Source organism: Bacillus rossius, chromosome 10 (assembly GCF_032445375.1).
Source record: "Bacillus rossius redtenbacheri isolate Brsri chromosome 10, Brsri_v3, whole genome shotgun sequence".
In the NCBI taxonomy this organism is placed as follows: domain Eukaryota; kingdom Metazoa; phylum Arthropoda; class Insecta; order Phasmatodea; family Bacillidae; genus Bacillus; species Bacillus rossius.
Genome location: NC_086337.1, coordinates 10,798,604 through 10,821,397, shown reverse-complemented (window position 1 = coordinate 10,821,397; position 22,794 = coordinate 10,798,604). Strand labels below are relative to the sequence as shown.

Below are 22,794 nucleotides of genomic sequence, written 5' to 3'. Positions count from 1 at the left end.
CGCCCTAAAATAGTGTCCCCGACGAGTCAGTGAGTGTCTTTTGTTTTAGTAATATATTATATTTTTGTTACGTGCAAGCACGGACAAGGACGCTCCCTAGCGGGCGACGACGGAACCAACTTATAACTTTATTCAAACTAATTTACCAAGTAATTATTACAGACGGTCTGGTCGTGGGTATGTGTATATTAATTTTATAAAAGATTCATGTTATTCTCTGTAATAACCCGGGGAACGCAGTCGCAAGGATGTTAACGGTAATTGTGTTCGGCGCGAAGGGCGCCATGTTTCCTGCCACGAGCCTTGCCTCACCCCACTCTCCTCCTTCAGCCGGCCGAGAGCGGACGTCACTGCAGAAACTCCGAGGAAATCACAGTTGTCTCGCCGATAAGTAGCTCTGTAAAATTAACCAATCCAAATCGCATTCTTTCTCATCCTAGGGGCCTCTTTCGGTCGGTGGGGGCTGTTTAGTAATTAATTTCTATACTCTCAGGAGTTTTTTTCACCGCCTTCGTTCTACGTAAAAGCTTGAAGCGGCCACGTGTGTGGTCCGCCTCCTCAACTTATACCGCCTCGGGCATTTTAGCTGTGTAAAGGGAGGATTGTAGGACGTGTAACCTATCAATAAAACCAACTTGATTGAGTCACGTGTCTTTGTGTTCGGGGAAGGGGCCACGTGGGTCCCTAACCCAGTCAGCAGCATGTGGGACACCCTAAGAGCCCACTGCGGTTAGGTAGAAGCGTGCTCGATGCTGAGAGCGGGCTCGGTTAGGAACAGCTGTGGAATTCGGGGTCAGGAGGGCTAATATCTCGCCGCACACGGGCCACGTAACACCCTGAGTAAGAGCCTCTAGCCGGGTCCACGCCCACTATTTCCACCGACAATTCAGAACGTAACCCCGGTACGCCCTCACTCTATAATACCCTCATTATATGGACTATGCTGGATAACATACAGCGAAGTGGGGAGAGACACCACTGACAATGACCAACAATCAGTGGACGACATGGTCACAATGCCAGTGCGGTCCTGTTCAGTATCAAGCCAAAAATATTTTTCTCCCCTTTTCCCTAAACATAACAAATAAGATGTTCACATTATTTTATTACACTTTTATTATTATGTACAGGCATTCTCTGTCTATAAACTCTTTACTTCTTTCTGCCAGTATTATATTTGACAAAACTACCAAAACAACAAATGGCAGAGAAAAGGATGGAGCAACTAAAGGTGTCCAAGTATAAAAGAAAACAAAGCAAATTTATATTTTGAAATTTTATTAAGTTTCACACAGAAAGGACACTTTAAACCATTGCACATACTGTAAGCAAAATTATGCCTACCATTAGGTTTCTGTTTACATTGTCATCAACACATATCTAAGATACATCAAAAATAACTTGCTTCCATTTCACCTGTAACACCGTAACTGCCAATATTGTAGACTTGTTAAAATTTTTAAATTAAACATTTTATAACATATACCACTTTCCACACTGCCAAACCAATACACACACACACAAAGTACATGTTTAGTAAATTTAAACATGGAAAAATCATGAAACAAACAATTCAACATTTTTCTTTGAAATACATAAATATATCACCAAAATATACTCTTCCATAATACCAAACAAATCAAAAATATGTAATACACTGTACCTTTATTTTAAATTACTGTTTTTTCTCAACAGGTCACTACTAAGAAATGTGATTTTGATTTTATTATTGACCACCAAACCGACAGCATGCTTACATGTATGACAAATATTCCATATATGAATAATAAATAATCAACCACCAGGCAACTGGCTTGCATTTAAACAGCGGGCTGCTTGCACCATCACACTGGGATGAAACACCAAATTTCGAAAACAATGGTACAGTTTTATTAATAAAATGTAACATTTTAACTATATATCTCAAATAAAAAATGAACTGCTATAGCTTATAGCACATAAATTATTTCAGCTTCCTTAGAAACATCTAACACAGCTTGGTAAATTTTTCACAGTGAGCAACATTTTAGCCGGGAATAAAAAAAAACTTTTTAAGAAGAATACAAACTGGAAACACTGATGCAGCAAACCCTCACTTTAACACATATTTAAAATAAATCTCTTAAAAAAATTATACTTCTAATGACTTGCTGTTTAATGAGATTCTAATGCAGCTAATCATGTTTTCCAAACCCAACATAAATAAACAACTCTGAAACAAGATACTCGTAGAAGCTGCACATGAACTGGTCAGAGCAATGTCCACTCCAACACCTCTCGAGTGGAGGGTGAATGTGTCCCGAGTTACGACAGGCACTTACGTTCTGCTACCTTGTGGACGTGACACACACCACAGCAGCAACAAGAAACTCTGCAACAGTCACGATGTTGATATGCAAGAGAACAGAGAATAGCAGTCGTGGCAAGGCAGAACCAGCGGTGGATCCAGAGTGAGCCGTGGTCAGAACGGAGAAGCTGTGGGGACAGAAGTCCGGCGAGTAGTGGCGCTGGGAGGAAATAGCAGCAGTTGTGACGAATGTCAAGAAGACTACACTAAGATACGAACACAGAATGGAGGGCATTGGTACAAACAAATGGAACACACGACCCGTAAATCATTATTAAAAATTTTTTTTCAAGGCACAAAATGTAAATGTATTTTTCAGCTATCTTTAATGAAGTACATTCATCCAGTAAATGATTCATATCTACGATGCAAATCATGACTAAGAAGTGCTAACTACCCACACTTACTACCTACCCTGTTCTCCATAGTCAAAAACAAGCACATAAGAGATGAAACAGTTGAAAATAATATGTAATCCTGGAAATAAAACTACAGTTACAGATTTCATCCCATTGCAAATGTATTACATAGATTCTGAACTAATGTGTTCTTTTATAGTAATGTATCATAATGTGTGCTGTTTAAAATTATGTAATTAAAACAGCATGGAATTTTTAACATATCGTACAAAGCAAGCAGTTATTTAAGTTATTTAAAAGCTCCATAAATCTTTAAATAGTAAAAGGTGAAAAACGTTTTGAGTGTAATAACACAGTAATTTTATTTTTAGAACTTCTTATTGTACATAAATATGCAACAATGTAAGGGTCAGTCACAAAACTAAAAATCTTACATTTAGTGAATGAAGAGAAATGTAGGTCTTATTGTTTAATTAAATATATATTTTTCTAAATAGTAAAAACTGAAACCTATAAAAATGATTTTTTAGAAAAGAATGTTGCTTTAAAATTTATATTGTCTAATTATTTAAAAGGCATTAATTTAAAAAAAATCAATAAAGCCATTCGCAAAAAAATAAAATATAAATACTTACGCAGCAACAACCTCTAAGCGAATAAGCGCATACCAAAACTTTAAATAATACGTAATACATTTTGTAGTATCTACCAAACTAGCTTCCTACTAATTTTTTTTTAAAATTTATGTGTTGCAAGAAACTGCAAAGCAGTAAATTTTGCTTTATTAGTTATGATATAATTAATTAGTCTAAAATTAAACATCTTGGCACAAACTTGCTGATTAAATGCTGCACGATTTTAAAACAGTGACATGTATTTTCTTTCGCAAAGCACTAACATCAGTTTGTTGTATTCCACACACAATGTTAATTAGGGACAGAGGAAATGTGCATCAGCGACATAAGTGCAAGCCCTGAAGAGGCAGCACGGAAGTAATAAACGGACCGCAGAAGCTCTGCTGACCTCCGACTGCCAGTTGGCCGGGCGGAGCGAGCAGCGTGGGACAGTTCTCAGCAGTCCCAGCTCATCCATGTCTCATTTACACCCTCGGCCAAGCACTCCACAATGCCAACAACAAACTTATTTTCTGGAATCCAAGAGGGTGAAGACATATTTTATTAAATCGATGAAGAAGTATCTCAATTTAAGCTGGTTTTCCTTCCAATATGAAACGTACTCTCTTCCAAGAAAATATTTATATAAAATTAAAAGTTACGCTGTTTTAATATTTCAATTTACGGTATAATAATGCTACAAACCAAAATATCAATGCTATAGGTAGGAATTATGAATGTTATTTTCCAATGTCTTAAGATTATATAAAAAATCTTCACAAACTACTCAATGAATTCATAATGTAACTAAAAAAACACATAACAAGCACTATGCAAATGAAAATATTTTAAAAAATAGGCCAACAATCTATTTCCTCACTTATCTGAAGAGAGAAAGTTTAAAAGTGTAAAATTACCTAAATGGATTTTTTTTGGTTCTATTGTGTTAATTAAACGTTCTCATGATGACAGCTGGACAGAGTTTAAAGACACTAAGTGTTGCAGCACTCTACCCATAGTTGATATGCAAGTAATGGAGTTCTATAGGAACAATCTCAGTAACTGTTTTACATGCTTAAAATAATACCAGAACTATAAGTGCTATAGGCCTATAGCAATTATACTACAGAACAGGCATTACCAACTGATTGGTCACAGGTCTATGTGAATTCTGAAGAACTACAAACTTGCCTAAAGCAAGTGTTTAGGGATGAAAAAGCTTCTGTTCCGCACCTTCACAATTTCCTATGACATTTCTTTATAATAACTTACTATATGTAAAAACCCATACATAAATCTTTAAGTTTAATGTGAACAATACAATTCAAACAAGTTAGTTTAATCTTAGCAGTAATATACCAATGCAAGCAGCCCTCTGCTCCAAAAACACAGCTATTACAAACATTATCAGAAATACATTTAAATACTTTCGACAGCACTGAAATTTTTTATTAAGCTCAAGACATCTATCATCACATGTGGCATAATGAAGTGGTACATACAATACAATACAATACAATAAAAGACCTGATGATATGATGTCAGATGTAACATGGTGTTCTATTTTGCATCTAAGATGACTACTCAGGTTACAAATTGCAAAGAGATTCTGAGATATGATTATCACCAACCAACAAGACAATAAGTAAAACACAACTGCAATCCACAAGAAGGCAGATGGGCAACAGAAGCAGCTAAAATCAATGTTCTAATTCAGTCACTTTTTGAACATGGAGAGGGAGGAGAGACAGCAAGGTTTGTACTCTCTAGCCACTACGGTCTCGTAGCCGCTAACAGATCCCGACGGGACGAAGCCTCGCGACCAGCAGCAACATCAAACGGACTGGTCCGTTCATGGCACTAAGCTAGGTATTCTTTTTCACTAAATATACTAAAATATTTTGATCGACAACTTGTGGATAGTTTAGTTATTTCATCTAATAATACAGTGTTATATATCACCCACAGTTAAATATTAAATCTACCACAGCCCATTTAATTAGTACTTTATACAATCAATATAAGTTACGAGATTGTGCGAGTGCAAACGAGAATACTCCGTGACGCGCATTGGTACCACGGACAGATATTTCTTCAACGCAATGCACCGTGTCTAGGAGAATATGGTAGAGGCACAACAACTTAGCCTAGTGGCAGTTATACACGAATAGGAAAATCTACCCACAAAACACTCAATAAGCCCAAAAATTAAAATTACACACTGCCAAAAGTTAGCCAGATAGGTTGTTCCACTTCAACCTCTTATCTTAAAGTATCAAGTTGCTATGCTATAGTAATTATCATATGTATGAATAAATACGTGGTAACTCTAATGAAACAAACAGAATGTGACAATAAATAATTGCACAAGAAAAAAATCTCGTATCAGAACAAATAAAAACCCTTAACACTGTGGCCCATCAGAAATTTAATATCGTCAATCAACATGTTTCAATTTGTAAAACACTTTGCCAGACAACCTAGATCTACACTGCCACACTAGCACTAGCAACATTCCAGTTAAGTAAAAGCCATCTGTTTTCTCCAATCCAGACTTGGAATGATAGCAAAAACAAAACAAGAACTAATATCTATGACTTTCACAAAATCTACTAATTAACATGCACAGGATGGAAGCATTTGTTTCCTTTATAAATTGTCGCACATATTTGGTAAGAACTACGCTTCAAAGTGGCTTCGGTTGTTGAAATATGTATATTGTTAAAATTCCATAGCAACAATTATATCCTCAATTCACAACATTTACAAAAGGGAGAACCTTTGGCCATGGAATAATGAACATAACTTCAGAGAATGCACACATTTCATCTATCAGTGCTGCCAAACAGATAAATGCTTTAAACACAGCTTAATACTACAAGCACACCTACAATTAGAATAACCAATACATATTTAACTCTTAGACAAACTCCACAAGTAACTCTGTTGGTATTTCCCAAGTGTGGAGCGGAATTTGGAACTTTGCAAGCAATATATTTAAAGCTATGTGTAAGAGGGCTGAGAGTATCTCAAAATAGCACAAAACGTAATTGGGAAAAAGCACCAGTCGCGTTGCACAACACATACTTCACCCTCCAGCAAGCCAGCAGTTGCAAAGTAAGTGTGAGGGTTACAGAGCTAACAGGCAGCAGCATAAACAAGGCACACACACCAGCCCCACACATCTGCACAAGGGACAATCACACCCGAGGTGGACAAAATGTGCAAAACAGGTTTGTGGGAAATTTCCAATACATAGAATGAATTTTTTTTTCTCGCTGTTATTCATAATGTGCATAATAGGTGTGTCTGGATGGATAAAAATTAACCATAGACATACATGACAGTGACACCAATCTCTAGGGACATGTAAAATTTTTTTCCTAAGTTGACTTGACATAAATACAACCATTTTTTAAAATTATACATTTTTATTGGAAAAAATGTTGCACATGGCTCTCAGTATTTCATTATAAGCTGGAACATAAGAGAATTTATGACAAGCAAGTGGCGAGATGGTCTATGTTTGGACGTAAAACAACGCGTCTTGGTTTTCTTTATTGCAAAAAGACGCACCAATACTACAAGTTTTTTTGCTCACATATACTTATACATAAATGAGAATAAGCGCAAATGAACTAAAGAGCTCACATACGTGACATGATGTCAAAATTATTTTTTAATTAAGTACAGCAAAAAAAACTATTAAATCCCTGAATAACCGTATTAAACCGTGAATTTTTATAAAATTAAAAATTTAAAGGAAATTGGTTGAGAAGTAACCAAATTTTCAAGTTCCAAACACAAAATAATTGCCTTTGTTCAGAATTATTAAAACAGTGTCGTGCCCAGCATCCAACCACTGCTTGCTCCTGTTATTAAACCTTGGATCGCTCTTGGCTTTCATTACTGACTGTTGATGGCTTGTTACTTTTTACTCTGATTCAGTTAACTTTTTTGGTTTGATTGGGTGAATGATTTTGGGTGACCTACTCATTTTCTTGGGACTCCGATTTGGTTGGGCTTTAGGCTACATTTTTTGAACAGTTGGTAACCTGCAGGTTTATTTTTCATATCATATGGACATCTGATTTTATAATATGAGAAGATTGGGATCTCGAAATCTGGGAAAAGTTTCAGGGTGTGACACAACCACAGCATCATCATCAACGTACTTAATTTTATATAGAAGAAAGTTAAAAATGTATTAGAACTGTCAGCAAAAAGAAACAGATTAGGCTTCATACATACGTCTGTAAACAGCGCGCAATGTTGTACCCACCCGGTGCTTAGTTTCGTTCCAAATGTGGCGAAGGAAACCTGTATGCATCTGGTAGAAAACATCCGACTATACACATAAGGAATGACTTGTTTAACTTGACATGCTACTTGTTTTTCGAGTAAATATACAGAGCTACAGTCCTGAGCACAAGTGATGTTTGTCTCCGACAGTTCGGCCACTGAGATGAAAAAAAAAGTATCACAGCGTAAAAAAGGTACGCCCCGTTTACTCAAGCACGGCACACACTGCAGATCTGGCTGCTGTCCAATCTCCACCCTTCGTAACACTCCACATCTCGCCTGCTCTGAGAGTTTAGCCCGTAGCATGGTAGATAGTTACGGTACATGGATAGTAAACTAAACACTTTCCTTACGATATCAGTGTCAAATGGTCTTAGCTCCCTGGGCTTGGCATGAAAAAAGCATAATTTGACGTACAAGGGTTGGGGAAGAAGGTCCTCAAACTGTCCTAATTGTTTATTACGACATTCCCACCGGGAAGCGTGAGGTGTCGCCACACACCATTGGGTTGTACTTAACGCAGTTTTATTGCACGGGTTGAATGTAAACAGTCAGACAAGTTGCAACACAAGACAGCCATGGCCCTTGAGACCTGCACAGTCCCACGTCAGAGAAGCACGCTCCTGTAGGTGGGCAAGCCAATTACTGGAAGCAGACTGTATGCTGCTAGCAGATGCATTTACATTGCTTTGCAAGTTACAAGTTGGTAGGTCTTCTGTACTCAACACTTCAATGGTTATAAATGTACACATTCTGTTTTAGTAATTCTGAACAAATGAAATTATTTTGTTTCGGAATTTGAATATTAGGTTGAATTTTGAGAAAACTTTTAAGTTCCATACTCTATATTTATTTTATTTTAGAGGCATTGCGATATGAAAAAAAGTAACCAGTTTTCAACCAGAAAAAAAAATTAAACAAAAAAAGGTTGGAATCGGATATAAAGAACTGCAGTGAACATTTTGTGTCTCATGTTAGATTCAATTAGTTTCCTTGAAAGTCCAAAAACTTCAAACATTCTGGTAGTAAATGAGTCAAGAGTGCAAAATGCTTATTGTTGAATTTGTGTTTTAGTTCTAATGTTATTGTATATGCAGGTAGTTTATGTTGATAAATGTATGTGTGTGAGGTTGCCCAATCAGCAAATACAGAAGAAATTCATGTTAAATTTAAAATGGCACAACACTAGTAGCATTTGAAGTTTATATTGTAACTGTGATACTTTGCAGAGTTTTTATATAAAGTTTGACAAGTACTGTTTCACCCAAAATTATTATTTTTTGTGCTGAATTGTGTTTTTAGTAAGAATATGGAAAATCTTTTTTCTGAATTGCCTAATAGCAAACAAATGACTGTGTATTTTTAATGTATTTGGTTACTATTATTATAATTGGAAATAAAAAAAGTTATATATTAGTAAATTATTTAAGTCAGGAATTTTGTCCACCTCAAAACTACCCTATCCACCATGGGAACATGCATCCTTTAGTTTAGTCAGGCTTCATAAAAGTAATTCTACTGAATTGCATTCACAATAAATTCAGACTTATAAACAGTAATCAATTAAATATGGTAAGTATAATAAAGAGTGATAGCTATTTTTACAAATGAAAACTGCAATTTTTTTAAAAATAAATTTGTACAATGTAATGAAAATTACAAAAATAGTATCCTTTTGTAAAATACTATTTTAAGTGGTATTCCATTCACTCAAAGATGAAAATTTTGAACGTATCAAACAAAACTCACGAACGGTACTTTCACTGCGAAAATTTTGCAGAGTGATTCCTGTTGAGTATGTAATTAAGTTGATAATATCTAAAATGGCAAACATAAGCTACTGAATATAGTAGTAGACATTGGCAGCCAGGCTTGCGAATGGCAGATGGTTGTCGCGACAGCCTCGCACGCGTGGATTGAGCATGATCATTGCCTAGAGCATGGTCCCACTCAGACACAGCCCAGTCGCTAAATGTGCCACCTAACAGTTTTATAGGATAAGCCCATTTAAAACTAACATGCATTAAAATTCCCACCTCAAATATCTCAAAACCCTGAATTAACTAACAAATTTTTTAAAGATACATTTTGACTCTTGAGATATGGTGTAAATTGTTTGAAATAAATGCTAAAATGCATTGCTTACAACCTGTTTTAAAATAATGAATCGATTTGAAAAATTCTTGACCTCCTTGTGAAGCATTTTACTCTAAAATGAACTCTTCGCGAGATATTGCACATAATCCATACACAGAAGCACATTTGGGTACAAACTGCTTCAAACTGAATCAAGATAAAGAAGTAAGCAATACATGGGGCAGGAAAAATTCACTTTAAACAACAAGTAATTGGCAGGTATCACACATACACACCATTTGTATCTCTGAAGCTCTGAAAATAAATACAAATGAAATAACAATCCAGTTTTTTTAAAAAATAAATTGAATTGTAAATTAAAAAATTTGTTGTTGCAAAAGCAATGTTTTGAAGTTGGGTCTAGGTATGTTGCACAATTGCCTTTAGATTGAAATACCCGGTGCAGCATTTGTTTATGCGAAGTTAAGCATACAGCATTGCATCATGAGTGATGTCTCGGGACAGCTCGGAGCTGCCAGGGTGTAGGAACACAGGAGTTGCAGAGCATCAGCTCAAGTTAAGCCCACTGACACAATGCATGTTAAGCAATAAGTAACTAATGTCCATGATGCTGACCAATGCCTTCAAAACAATTTATGTAAAAGGGTTGCAACTGCTATAATTGTCCACAATCTATTTTTTAAATATAAATAATAGGAAATTCAAAATTAACATATCATTAATCATCTCCATTAGTCAACTTCCTGATGTATAAAGTATAACCTTAAACTAAATAAAAATTTTATTTGAAGCATACCCAAGACATATTTTTTCATGCACAATAGTCATGACTGCAAAAGTTTTTAGTACATACCTGATTTTGCCAATTGATATATATATATATATAAAATACTGTAGTTCATTAAGGGAAGTTCAGACATTTTTTTTTTACATAATTTTAACATGCAGATGTGTCTTGGAAAATGAATGCACTTTGTCTGGACTCATTCTATTTGTAAGTACACAATAGCATACACACTGAAGTTAGAGTAAAGATTAATGAACCAACATAATTGTTTTTACCAACAGATGTGCTTATTTCATAAAAAGAAAAATCAAAAATTCTAAAATTTTTGCAAAGGCCAAAAATCACACTAATAAAGAAACATTCATTTCATTTTAAACAAAGACATCAAAAACAATTATTGTGTACTACTACCTGCATAAGAATATGATTCATACAAAACATATTTTGGTATTATAAATTAGGTAAAATATAATTTCATTTTGAACAGTAAAGCTTGAGTTCCTATTAAATTATATATATAGAATGCACGTGAAGGTGTTTCATAATTCAGTAGTTTCTGAACTGTTTAAACAGTTACAGTTAAGTGCTAAAGACAGGACAGCCTTTTTACCAGGTCAAATTACTATAGACTAAATGTCCAAATTTACTGTGAATGCTTTATTGTAAACTCAGCAATTGTTGAATACGCCTGGAGTCATGTAACATACTTTCTGAACTTCTGAAAACCATGCCGTCTGGTTCACACTAAATACTTCCAAACCTAACTAACATGAATTTAAAAAAAAAGGTGACAAAACACTGTCACCAAAGAATGCTTGCAAGTGAAGCCACGACACTGCAGATGATTCACATTATCAAAACCATTCGAACACACATGGTACAACCGGAGCTACCAGACCAACTAGACAACTACGCATATACAAGTAGTTAGAATAATGAATGAAAATCAAGGAATAACGTACAAGTTAAAAGAATAAAGTTACAAACTGACATAACAATACAAGGTATGAGAGCATTTCATTGTTTTGACAAGAAATCTATATAAAATACTAGTTTATACTAAATATAACAGCTACAAAACACAACAAATCATACATTAACAAACAAAGAATGGGTCAAAACACTTCAAAACTTATTTAAAATGATCTCACGTGCAAGCTTCATCAATCACACCACTATAATGAAATCTGATTATGTGAAACGAATTTAAGATGTGAAAAATACGTCTGACGTATGCCACCATGTTTTCTTCACAGAATGAAGTAACATAGTGTATATCTGTTTCATACAAACTCCTGATATAGAAATTAATGCAGTTCATGTAGATGAAAAGATAAACAGAGAGAAAAGAACAAATGCATTAAGCTCAACAAAATCAAGGCTAAAAGTTAATTTAAAACACTTCTTCGGTGGAAATGTTTGGGCTTTCATGAAAACATCACTAGAAACATTAAAATATAGAATACCTGCACACTACACGTAACTGCCTGTAGTTGCCTTTATGGGTCAGCACAAAAAAAAAAAAAAAAAAAAAAGGCAATAGCGCTGGTATTAGAGATTTAACTATCAATCTATACACTAGGTATGTAAGCTACCAGCAGTATTTGAGTTTAATATTATGATTCATAAAACATTAGAAGTGGAAATATGCGATACTCAGTTTAAAATGCAAAATATTAGTCCAATAGTGTGATTTGGTAAAAAAAAAATAATAGGCACACAGGCACATTAGCTAATATCTCTCTCTCTTTTTTTTTGTCATAGTACGTGTGCTCTGCAACGTTGTGAACAGTGAAAATTAATTGAAGCAATATTAGTGTGAATGAACTTTCCGGTAATAAATTTTTATAGACGAACTGATTTTCAATGAACTGAACTAATGTGAGTCAAAGAGGATAATTAAGTACGAGGCTTGACATACATTTGAGAGGTGAAATAGCTTGACCGTTGCAGGCATATTGAAAAAAAAAAAAAATTACAATAGTTTTCTAGAGTTTTGATCAAATATGTCCTAAAAACTAGCAATGTTTTAGTTAAACATAAAATGATTCTTTTCAAAAATACATATTACCTTCTCCAATTATGTATAATTACCAACAATGCTTAGGCTTAGCAATCAAACAACTTACAATTGCGTTAAATATTAATAAGACTTGTATGATTTAGTTAGAAGACAGTCTAATGTGGGAACACAGGAACACCACAAGAAAGTGGAGACTCCATTCACACCTTTTCCTCTTAGCACTGCCTGGCCAACACCTTAGCATTTATCAGCAACTTCAAGAGTTCGAAGCAACAGCCTCCTATTTTAAACAGTACACTCTTTACACAAAACACGGTTTAGTTTTCTACTTTGCAGTTCAGTTCTTCCAGTTTGTCACGAGTCAAATGACACAGTTTACAACACTGTTAGACTCCACATATGAATTGAGAACACACGACCAACAGTTGAATTGGCTTGATTCAGCAGAAGCATGGAGAATGTATTGGCTTTAACATGTTATCAAAAATGCTTATGATTGGGGAAAATATATGCATTTTGAAATTTTATAACTATGAAATATTTTCTAGTCAATATCTGCTGAAAATTGAGAACTCACAGTTAAAAAAATAAAAAATAAAAGATGAAAGTTGGGTTGAATAATACATTAAAGCTGTAAGGAACCTGCACAAGATTATGAATGTGGATGAGTGAAGTAAAGATTGGCAAATATGATGAATAATAAAAAATGACCCATCCTTAGTTTAGTTAAATGACAAGCTTAATACTAAATGAAACACAACAGCACATTCAAACAAATTCAGACCTTGCTCATGGTAAAAATGTACCAATGATTGTAAAAAAATATTTTTTATTAAAAAAGACTAAAATTGAAGTTCTCATATGATGACTTTTTTAAAATATTCAAACTTTTTTTTTAACACAGTTACAAAAAAAGTCTGAATCTATCTAAAAATGTTTTGATCTTTCTACTACTCTATACATGCATGCAAAAAAAAAAAAAATTATTTTTACAGACAAATTTAGTTTCAATGAATTGAGCTAAGGCGAGTCAAAGAGGACAATTAAGTACGAGACTTATCATTCATTTGAGTTGTGTAGGGTGGAAAAAAATAAGAACAAGCCATGTTTTAAAGAAGTACAGTTAAAACAATTTGCCATGTGAAAAAGATTGACTGTTGTATGGTACATCGGCATATCACAAAAAAATGTACAAGAGTTTTCCAGAGTCTCCACTAAAATGTTCTAGAAACTAGCAATATTTTATTTAAGCAAAAAATTATTATTTTTTTCAAATTACCTTCTCCAATTTTGTATATGTATTTACTAAATATGTTGTAAGCTTCGCAATCAAAAACAAGTGTGTTTAATATTAATTAGAATGTTACGATTTAGTTCATAATACCATAACAAACAAAATTTTTGTAATTTTAACCACCTTTCACAAACATAAAACAAGTAATTGCAAGGGAAAAAACTTCAAAACCGACTAAAAAAAATTGTTTCCTCTTTTAATGGCAAGCAAACTCAATTACCATTAAATACCTGTAATTCAGATTTTCTCTCAGTTTCTTAAAACATAGAATTAAATAGGTAAAACTACAAAAAAACCTTTATAAGTAAAAAAAAAAAAAAACTATTATTGAGCTACCTAAGATCCACTTACAGTCTTGAAAGAAAACTAAATAAATTTATGGACCCACTTGCTTGATATTAAAAGGCAACTTTGTTGTTTGGTACCAGAAAAATTAATAATTCCAAACCTTGAGTCACTGAAGAAATTAAATAAAATTATAAGATTTAAGAGACATTAGCAAATCCCTTTGAATATGCACATGTTAAGGACAACCTTAAAAGGATCATTTCTGTTTTTAAGTTTTTTTTAACACTAGAACACATGTGCAAACATCTTCCGTACTGAAAAGAATAAGCTTAGTGATTAATTATCCACAACGAAGAGCACTTTGCTTTCGTAATGACGTCCGGTAAAAGCAACTTGAGGATGGGAGGAACCGAGGCTCAGTCATGAGCCATGCGTGAAGTTCAGATCCCAACATACCGAGCATGAAATGCATTTTAGAAGTTTTGAAACACATATTTAAACTGATTTTAAAACAAATATTAAAATTTTTGGGAAAAAAATTTCAATAATTAACTATTTCAACTTAAATTTTTTTTATAGCAGACATTGCCATAATTGTTAAAAGGATATTTTCTCTGATATTAAACTAATTTAAACATTAAGCTGTATGACACCAGTACAGTGGCGTACCCAGGATTTGTGTATGGGGGGTGTTAAGAAGCATGGCCCCCCCCCCCCCCCCCCCCCCCCGGATTAAAGCGGGGGGTCCGGGGGTCCTCCCCCGGGAAAAATTGGATTTTAAGGTGTAACATAGTGCTATTTTAGCAGTTTTCGGTACTTAAATTTAAATATTGTAATGGTAAAATTTTTATTAATTTTAATATGAAATTTGTTTGAGTAATGAATAAGAAATTAATTAAAGATTTGGTGCTAAGGGGGAGGGGGGGGGGGTTAACCCCTAAACCCCCCCTCCCCCCTGGCTATGCCACTGCACCAGTAACTTGTGCCAACCTAACCAACAATAAAATTAATACCCTAACTTGACTGCACATATATAAAGAAACACAACTCAAATGCAAAAAACCTCAACTTGTCCATCAATAAAAATTTCTTAATACTTTAGAAAAAAAAGCCAACATAATAATTTTTTTTGTTTAGATTCCCACTTAAAACAGTAACAAAACACTCAAACTGAGAATAATAGCAACAAACATGATTTTGAAATTTACATGCAACCACTGCCATAAATGTTAGTATAAATTACACAAAATTCGAAAATTGCAAATACTTGCAAGTTATACATTATTGTACCACTGCATCAGAGTTACAAGTATTTACAAAAACAACACTGACCAATTTCCTATTTTTGCAGACATGAAAAATGGCCGTTTCATACCTGGTCTATAAATGCATAATAGTATCAGTAGAACTGAACACAATTTTTTTTTCAGTCTTGCAAGCATTTCTCAAAATTTATGACAGTGGAACTTATTTCGAATTTGCACCAGCATAAATAATAAATTAACATATAGATAAACATAGTTAATTCAGTGTTGGAAAAGAAGTATTTTTAACATACAAACTCTTAGAAAATATTTTGAGAAGATATACTAGTGTGCAATACTGCAAGCTGAGGATGGCTATTTTCACAATAACTTCCTTTGAGCATAGTGCGAAGCTTAAATTTGAAGTTTGGGGTCAGTTTTAAAGTTTGTTCCATGTAAGTACTGCAAGATATTTAACTTTGGTATTGTTTTGAATTATTCCCGCCATATAGCTTTACAAAGATTGTATGAAGATAGATAAAACCAAACTACACTGAAATGCACGTTGAAACACACAACTATTGCATAACTGTAAGGAAAAAAAAAAAATTAAAAATATAATTTTTAGTGACATTCAAATTAATCAACAAATTAAAATATTACTATTTTTAAATTTTAAACATTTAAATGATTTTAATGTTTAAAACACAAGATAGAGATGGAAAGAAAAATTTAAATCATTTGAGTCAACATAAAAATAAAATCATCTATTAAATACATGTATAAGACATGTTCTTCTGATGTAGTTTCATTAAAATAAGTTCCAACAGCCTTATGAACCACACTATTAAGGCTCAGTCTTACACATTATGTTGAGTTTTTTCAATCTCTCATCATTACTATCATTAAAGGGCTATTTCTGGAATTTCAACACAATACTTTGCTTGCATTTGCTGTTCTGTTAGTAATATTTTGAACACAAATTAATTAAGTATAATATAATGGGTGTAAAAAGTCATGCAAGTGTTAATAAATAATCATTATCACTTACATGACTTCTTACATCCTTCAATATTACTCTCTGTCAAAATCCATTCAATATATTTGTGACACCACGTGGAAGGGATATATCATTTTAAAATTTCAGAAAATGCCTTTAATATAAATGACGAGATAATAATAATACAAATTAGCATGGCATGAGAGACCAATAATTAACTGAAAATACCACATTTTACAATTTTATTTAGCTTCATTTTATTTTTAAGAAATAAACCTGTTTATGTTTATATTTTACTTTCATTACTTAATAAATAAATACAAAATTTTTTAAAACTCATAGCATTTGTACCAAAGCAAAACATACAGTGAGACAATATATGGAATCACCCTCACTAGTGAGTCTAATTGCTTATGCCAGAAAATGAACTCCTAGCAGTACGGTAACGTGACTGAATGTATTGTCAAACTCTATGACATATTTCTGAAATTTGGATTCTGTCAAACTTGAAGCTTATGAACTGCAATGTATAAAGTACGAATTCACTGCCATAATAGGTGTCAAATGCACATAACTTTTCACTGTTTAGTTTACCTGAATACAGTGTTCATCTGAAAAGAAATTGATCCCCGATTCTGCAAGTCGGGGTTCCAAGAAAAATTAAATAATTAAAATTATAGAATGTAAATAAAATTTCTACTAAACAATTTTTTAAACAAAATTTTATATATATATAATATATATAAATAAATAATTAGGTGCCAATTTTTTTTTGGTGGGCTTTTGGTCTTTCAATTAAAAATTCTTGTTTTATTTTCCGAGAATACGGTATATGTATTTTTATTACTCAGTTCAGAAATTATTAATATGAAACAGACTTTGTAAAACTCTAATGTGTTAGTTTAGGAATTTCACATTTATGTATACTGAACTGATGCTATACTTTCTTGAGCAGGAGAAAATTATAACACCAGAAACAGGACATCCAAATAGGAAATAACAAAAGCGCCAACTCCAGTATTACATACCATATAAAATAAAGTTTTGCTTTATTTTATGATTCACTTGAATGACAGTAACGTGCGTGCATAAAGCTTAATTTCAGAGTAGTTTCGTTTATTATGACTATCACCACACTATATTGTGTCTTGAGTTGCAATAAATCCATACGACGATCTAACCACCGTGGAGCAGCCCGCATCAATAACTTACCAACTCAATCGTAAAACAAGGCTGTTCAAATTGCTTCAAACTACAGGCATTTCTTATCTATAACTTTGTGTTATTCTGTTAGTCATTAACTTTCAGTTCGGCTGAGTTCTCAAACATAAGTGACTAGCACTGAGTTGATGTGGCTTTTGACCTGTACAGATATTGCTGACACATGCCTATACACATGATACTGCTGTTCATTTAATTCAGTTTTATGTTTTATTATAACGATGTTGTCTGGTCATTTAGGATACAGTGAAAACCAAATTGCAAGACAAAAACAGGACAAATCTATTGGTGAAGTTAAAAAAATTAAAATATAAAAATAAGGCTGAAAATTCAACTAAACGCCTTCTCCAATATGCAGTAATAAATTAATATTATATAGTATAATTAAGGCACGGAGTGAAAATTAGAAAGCACAAAAGTCAGAATGCATTTAAATCTTCCAGATTGTGTACATTTGAACAACACATCTACAACAGTACCAGCCAATACCGACCCAGACACACTATGGGAACAAGTTTCTAATCGCACTCTCATCTATGTGTATGCTAATAGAGTACAACCGACACAGAATATTGAAGACAACAGCTGTGAATGATGTAAACTGCTGTCTAGATAAAACAGCATGTCTCCCATGATGATACAACTAATTAACTACCGGTATGTATCCTTAACTAATGGTAATGTCCAGATGTAAGAACAGTTATAAAGTAGTTTCTGATTATTAAGTGACAGCGTGTACGAGGTCCACGAATGGTGGTGGGGTCTCAAATTTTATTTATTTTAAAATTAACAATTTAAACTTTAGTTTTTTTGTTTTAACCGGGATGTGCATGGCTATTGAATAATTTTTACTTTAAATAATATCTAATCTCGTTCAACAATTAAAACTGGTCTTAATGGGTAAAGCATCCCTACACATGCAGAATCGCAGCCCAGTTTTTGGCTGATTTCGGCATTAATAAGCATGTATTATCTAAACTTTTGCTACATTACTTTCACTGAAATATGTTAACCTTTTAACATATTGATGTTTCAATAATGAACACTGGTTTAGAGCTGAACTTTTGACTTTTTCGATACCTCAAAAAGAGACAGACTGAAAATATAATATATATATTTTTTAGGTATTTACATAGCTTAAAACACCGTACAATGAATTTGGAAAAAAATGTTGACAAAGTCTTCCAAGTCACCCAATTATCTTATATAAAAATTATGTTTATTAGTGGATTAATTTTCTTGTGTAATAAAGAATTACAACTTTGTGTTCTATTGGTCTTGAAAAAATCCACGGGTAAATAATTTGTTATAGTCGCATTGGAGTGATGTGAATGCAATTCCGTGACTACTAAATTAAAAATATATGCATTGACTAATTCAAAAAACATCTAGTGCATAAGAATTATTTTAAATGTACTGAATGTAACCTAGCATTTCAGACATAAGTAAAGAGTAAACATAACTTCTAGCAGGCGGGCAGCGAGATGTTTGTCATCTGCACTTTCAACACAAGATGTGCAGAGCTTCATAAAAATTACCAATACAGAACACAAGTAGGTGTCAAAAGCCAGTGAACTCATAGTGCATCAGCACTTTGGAAACCTCAAGTAAAACTACCTAGTTTTCCTACATTTCATGATGCGGGATGCTCTTACTGGAACAAACTTGCACAGTCCTCAGGCTGCATGTAAGATAGTCTAAATTAAATTAATACCCAAATCCTAAAATTACTAAGACTTATGAAAACAGTAACATTAAATGAAACCGTTACAACTTTGGACACTCCTTCATAGCTTTCAGCAGAACATATTTATTTTCTAATAATAGGCTTTCCCTTTATCACTGTATGTTTGAAAGATTTGCATCTCCACACAGCACATACAAACTGATCATTGAGCAATTGTCTTTGCAACTAACCTACTTAGTATCCATGCCCAAGGGTTCTTATCATGAGGGACTCTTTTTACAAATACTTGCAATTCCTACCATGAGAATTGGCATTTTACTATTCTAATACCTCCACTAAGTCCATTTTTATTAAATTTGTGCTCCTACATTTAAAAACAGACTTCAAATATACATTTAGAATAACAAACAGTATTTAAAAATCTCCCTATCACCCATCAAAAAATTGCAAAAAGCTCTATTTATTTCTAACACCCACACTGGAGTCTAATTGATATGACGTGGTTAATAAATACAGCTGCAAGTTCACAAATACAAAACAGGAATAATACATAGCAGGTCGTTACATGCATTTAAATGTTTTACTTTATACAAATTTTTTCCAGCTAAACTAAATTCATTTGAGAAGTTTTGGTCTCATCAAGTCATTATAATTAGTCTGATATCACATGCATTACAACAGGATTGTCCGCTAGTACATACAAGTGTTGTCTAGAACATCACGTAGATACAGAGAAGTATGATGAAGAGCAAACTAGGCAAGAACTCACGATAGATAAGTAGGTAAATATATCACAGATCAGAATGCCAAGGGACAGAACATGTATGCATGGTTGGTAAGGTGCTTGATGGCATTCTTTTCGTTTGCAGATACGTCAACATTATGAAACTTCAGTCGCACCATTAATACTGAAATGCAATAAGCTCTGAGAAGCTATATATTATTTATCGTGAGCCTGTAACGGCACAAAGCATTTCGTGAACAATCACTACAAAAAACTATTACGCCAAAATGCAAGTTAGTTATGAGTCAATCTGGACTGAAAGGAAATGTGAACAGTATAAAATAAATTGAAAGTGATGTCATTAGCAAACAAGTAAACACCCACTTTAACTATTCAGTACCAATAATTTAGAATATATTTTTGATTATTTTTATGCGTGACACTGCCCGCAAGATTCATTAAAAATATTACAGAAAAAAACTTTTCTTACAAGACACACTGCAAGAAATATTACAACTTTTAATATAAATTTTTAACACAACCTTTTTAGAATATTCATCAAATAATCCAAACACCATATTAAACATTTATTGTTTCAATACGTGTACCTGAACATATGCAGTCAATTTACGAAGTGGGTATTTTTTCAGTACATGTGACTAGCCACTGAAAAGAAACAGCAACAATGCTTTAACACTGAATTCTAACCCTACATCTAAACAATTAAACAACTACTTTCCAAACATTACTTTTTGGTTATCTTAGAATCTAAAAAGAGTATTAAAACATCATTTAGCTCAAAAATCAACTCTATTAACAGGTCATTTTTCTTTGTATTGCTTCAACTAGTAGCCAACAATAAATAACATCCCCAAATAATCATTATTAACAACAAGTGATATATCTACAGTCACTTCAAATAATTACAATACTAAAAGTAACTATTAATAAATTAAATCAACACATGCGAGATAGTAAAACATTTTACCATAAAAACAATAAAAAATTTACTTCATAGTCAAGCATTTGGATGGCCATTTCATTAAATAACATATTATTTCATTGTATACTTGAGTACATTATTTACTTTTAACAGACATTCAAAAACTTGTATTACATCATGCACACAAAAACACCCATCAAATTTACCCAATGCAAAATTCAATTCCTGAAGCCGAGTCAAACTATAAAATTCTTATAAGTACAGACAAGTTTTTCAATTGAATGATTTCATACCATGAGCGAACTCACAAACATTATTAAATACATTAAATTCAAATAAATAAATTGTGAAAATACTCATAAATAAATAATAAATACAAATAAATCTAGCATGGTGTTAGACACCACAACTATATGTACAGAACATAAAAATTTTGCAACTAAAGTTGTCTAGCAAAATAATTTTATATCAGCATTTTAACATTTAATGTGTTATATCAGTATGGTAAAAACCTCTCATAAGCAAAGACAAAATGTAAAAATAAAATGCAAAAGACTGAACCATACACAACACCATTCTGGCAAACACATTAAAAAGAAGACAAAGAAAAAAGGTGTGTGAATGCCATTTCAGTCTGATGTGATCCCAAAGCACCATGAATCTGCAGAGGACGTGACGTGTAGCGTTACCTGCGCGGCACGCTCACTGCGCGGCTCGCTCCTGCTCCTGGCTCAGCAGCGTGGTGACCAGCGCACACCACATGCTGGTGCGCGCTCGGCGGGACGCCACACTCAGCTCGTGAATACTGTTGGCCAGCGCCACTATGTCTGCAAGCACACACGCACCACTCAGGGCCTCCATTCTGAAATATGTTGTCGGGTTTCCTGCCTGCAGGCAGTGTCATGGTATTCTCTAATACTAACAAGTCACAGGCGCTCTCTACAACCACAGTGTCACAGGCTCCCCAGTTGCGAGGCTATGCACATTAAGTTAGTGCCTGCGGTCTGACCAGTTCATTCATTGTAGCCTCGTGCACAGGAGCTTGGAAATTGACGAACTGTTGTCATGAGCGACGAGCTGCGGTCTAACTCACGCCTGTGGCTTTTGAGAATACCACAATGAGAACCCGTCATCGCTACTGCCGAACTGAAGTCGTCAACATGGCGGACCCATGTGTTGCAGCATAACCCTATATATATGTCCCAATTCGTAAATATTGAGGGGCACACCAACTGTATTGGTATTGACACGTGGTCAGATAGACATTTGTTATTTTGATTTAGCTTAAGCATTTGATACCTTCAATCACCACATTTTTTTTACTAATGAACCTACATTTGGTTTAAGTGACAAATTCATAAACTGGTTATGTAGCAAATTAAATTACGAATAGAAAGTGTCTCTATGGAATTTTTTGTATCTACAACGGTTTTCAATTTAATCGCGAATGAAATGGCCTGATACAAAGACTGGCGCTGTTCAAGATCAAGGAGGGAAGGTATGTGAAGCGGGGAGGGGGGGGGGGGGAAGCAAAGGAAGGAGAAAGCGCATGTTGTTTGTCACTAGTCCTTCCAACCCAGTCCCTCTGGCGCCTTTGTAGCCACATAGCGGTCTGTATTTACTGCGTGAACATTATTTTTTAACTGACTGTTTTTTCCTTTATTGAAGATGCAATTCAAATCACTCGTACTTACGAAAGGGCTAACAAGGAGGCACTTGTAATAACAGGTTTTATTTACTATGATTTACGTAGTCAAACTGGTGCGACGGTGCATTACAAAGCTGTCGTAACGAAGGTCTCGTAGTATCCCGTACTCAAAATAATGAGGTTCCACTGTACGTATTTCCATTAATTAAGTAAGTA

The 22,794-nt window shown here is 33.9% G+C and overlaps 1 protein-coding gene across 4 annotated transcripts in view; it reads right to left on the bottom strand.

The window, feature by feature from the left end:
* Window positions 1-1,261: 1,261 nt before the first annotated feature.
* Window positions 1,262-22,794, bottom strand: part of LOC134535777 (uncharacterized) — a 192,054-nt gene continuing 170,521 nt past the window's right edge. For all 4 annotated transcript variants that reach the window (XM_063375030.1, XM_063375029.1, XM_063375032.1 and 1 more), the window contains exon 12: window positions 1,262-21,757. In XM_063375030.1, the coding sequence (XP_063231100.1) occupies window positions 21,633-21,757 (125 nt within the window). In that variant the 3' untranslated portion in view covers window positions 1,262-21,632. The remainder of the gene's footprint in view (window positions 21,758-22,794) is intronic.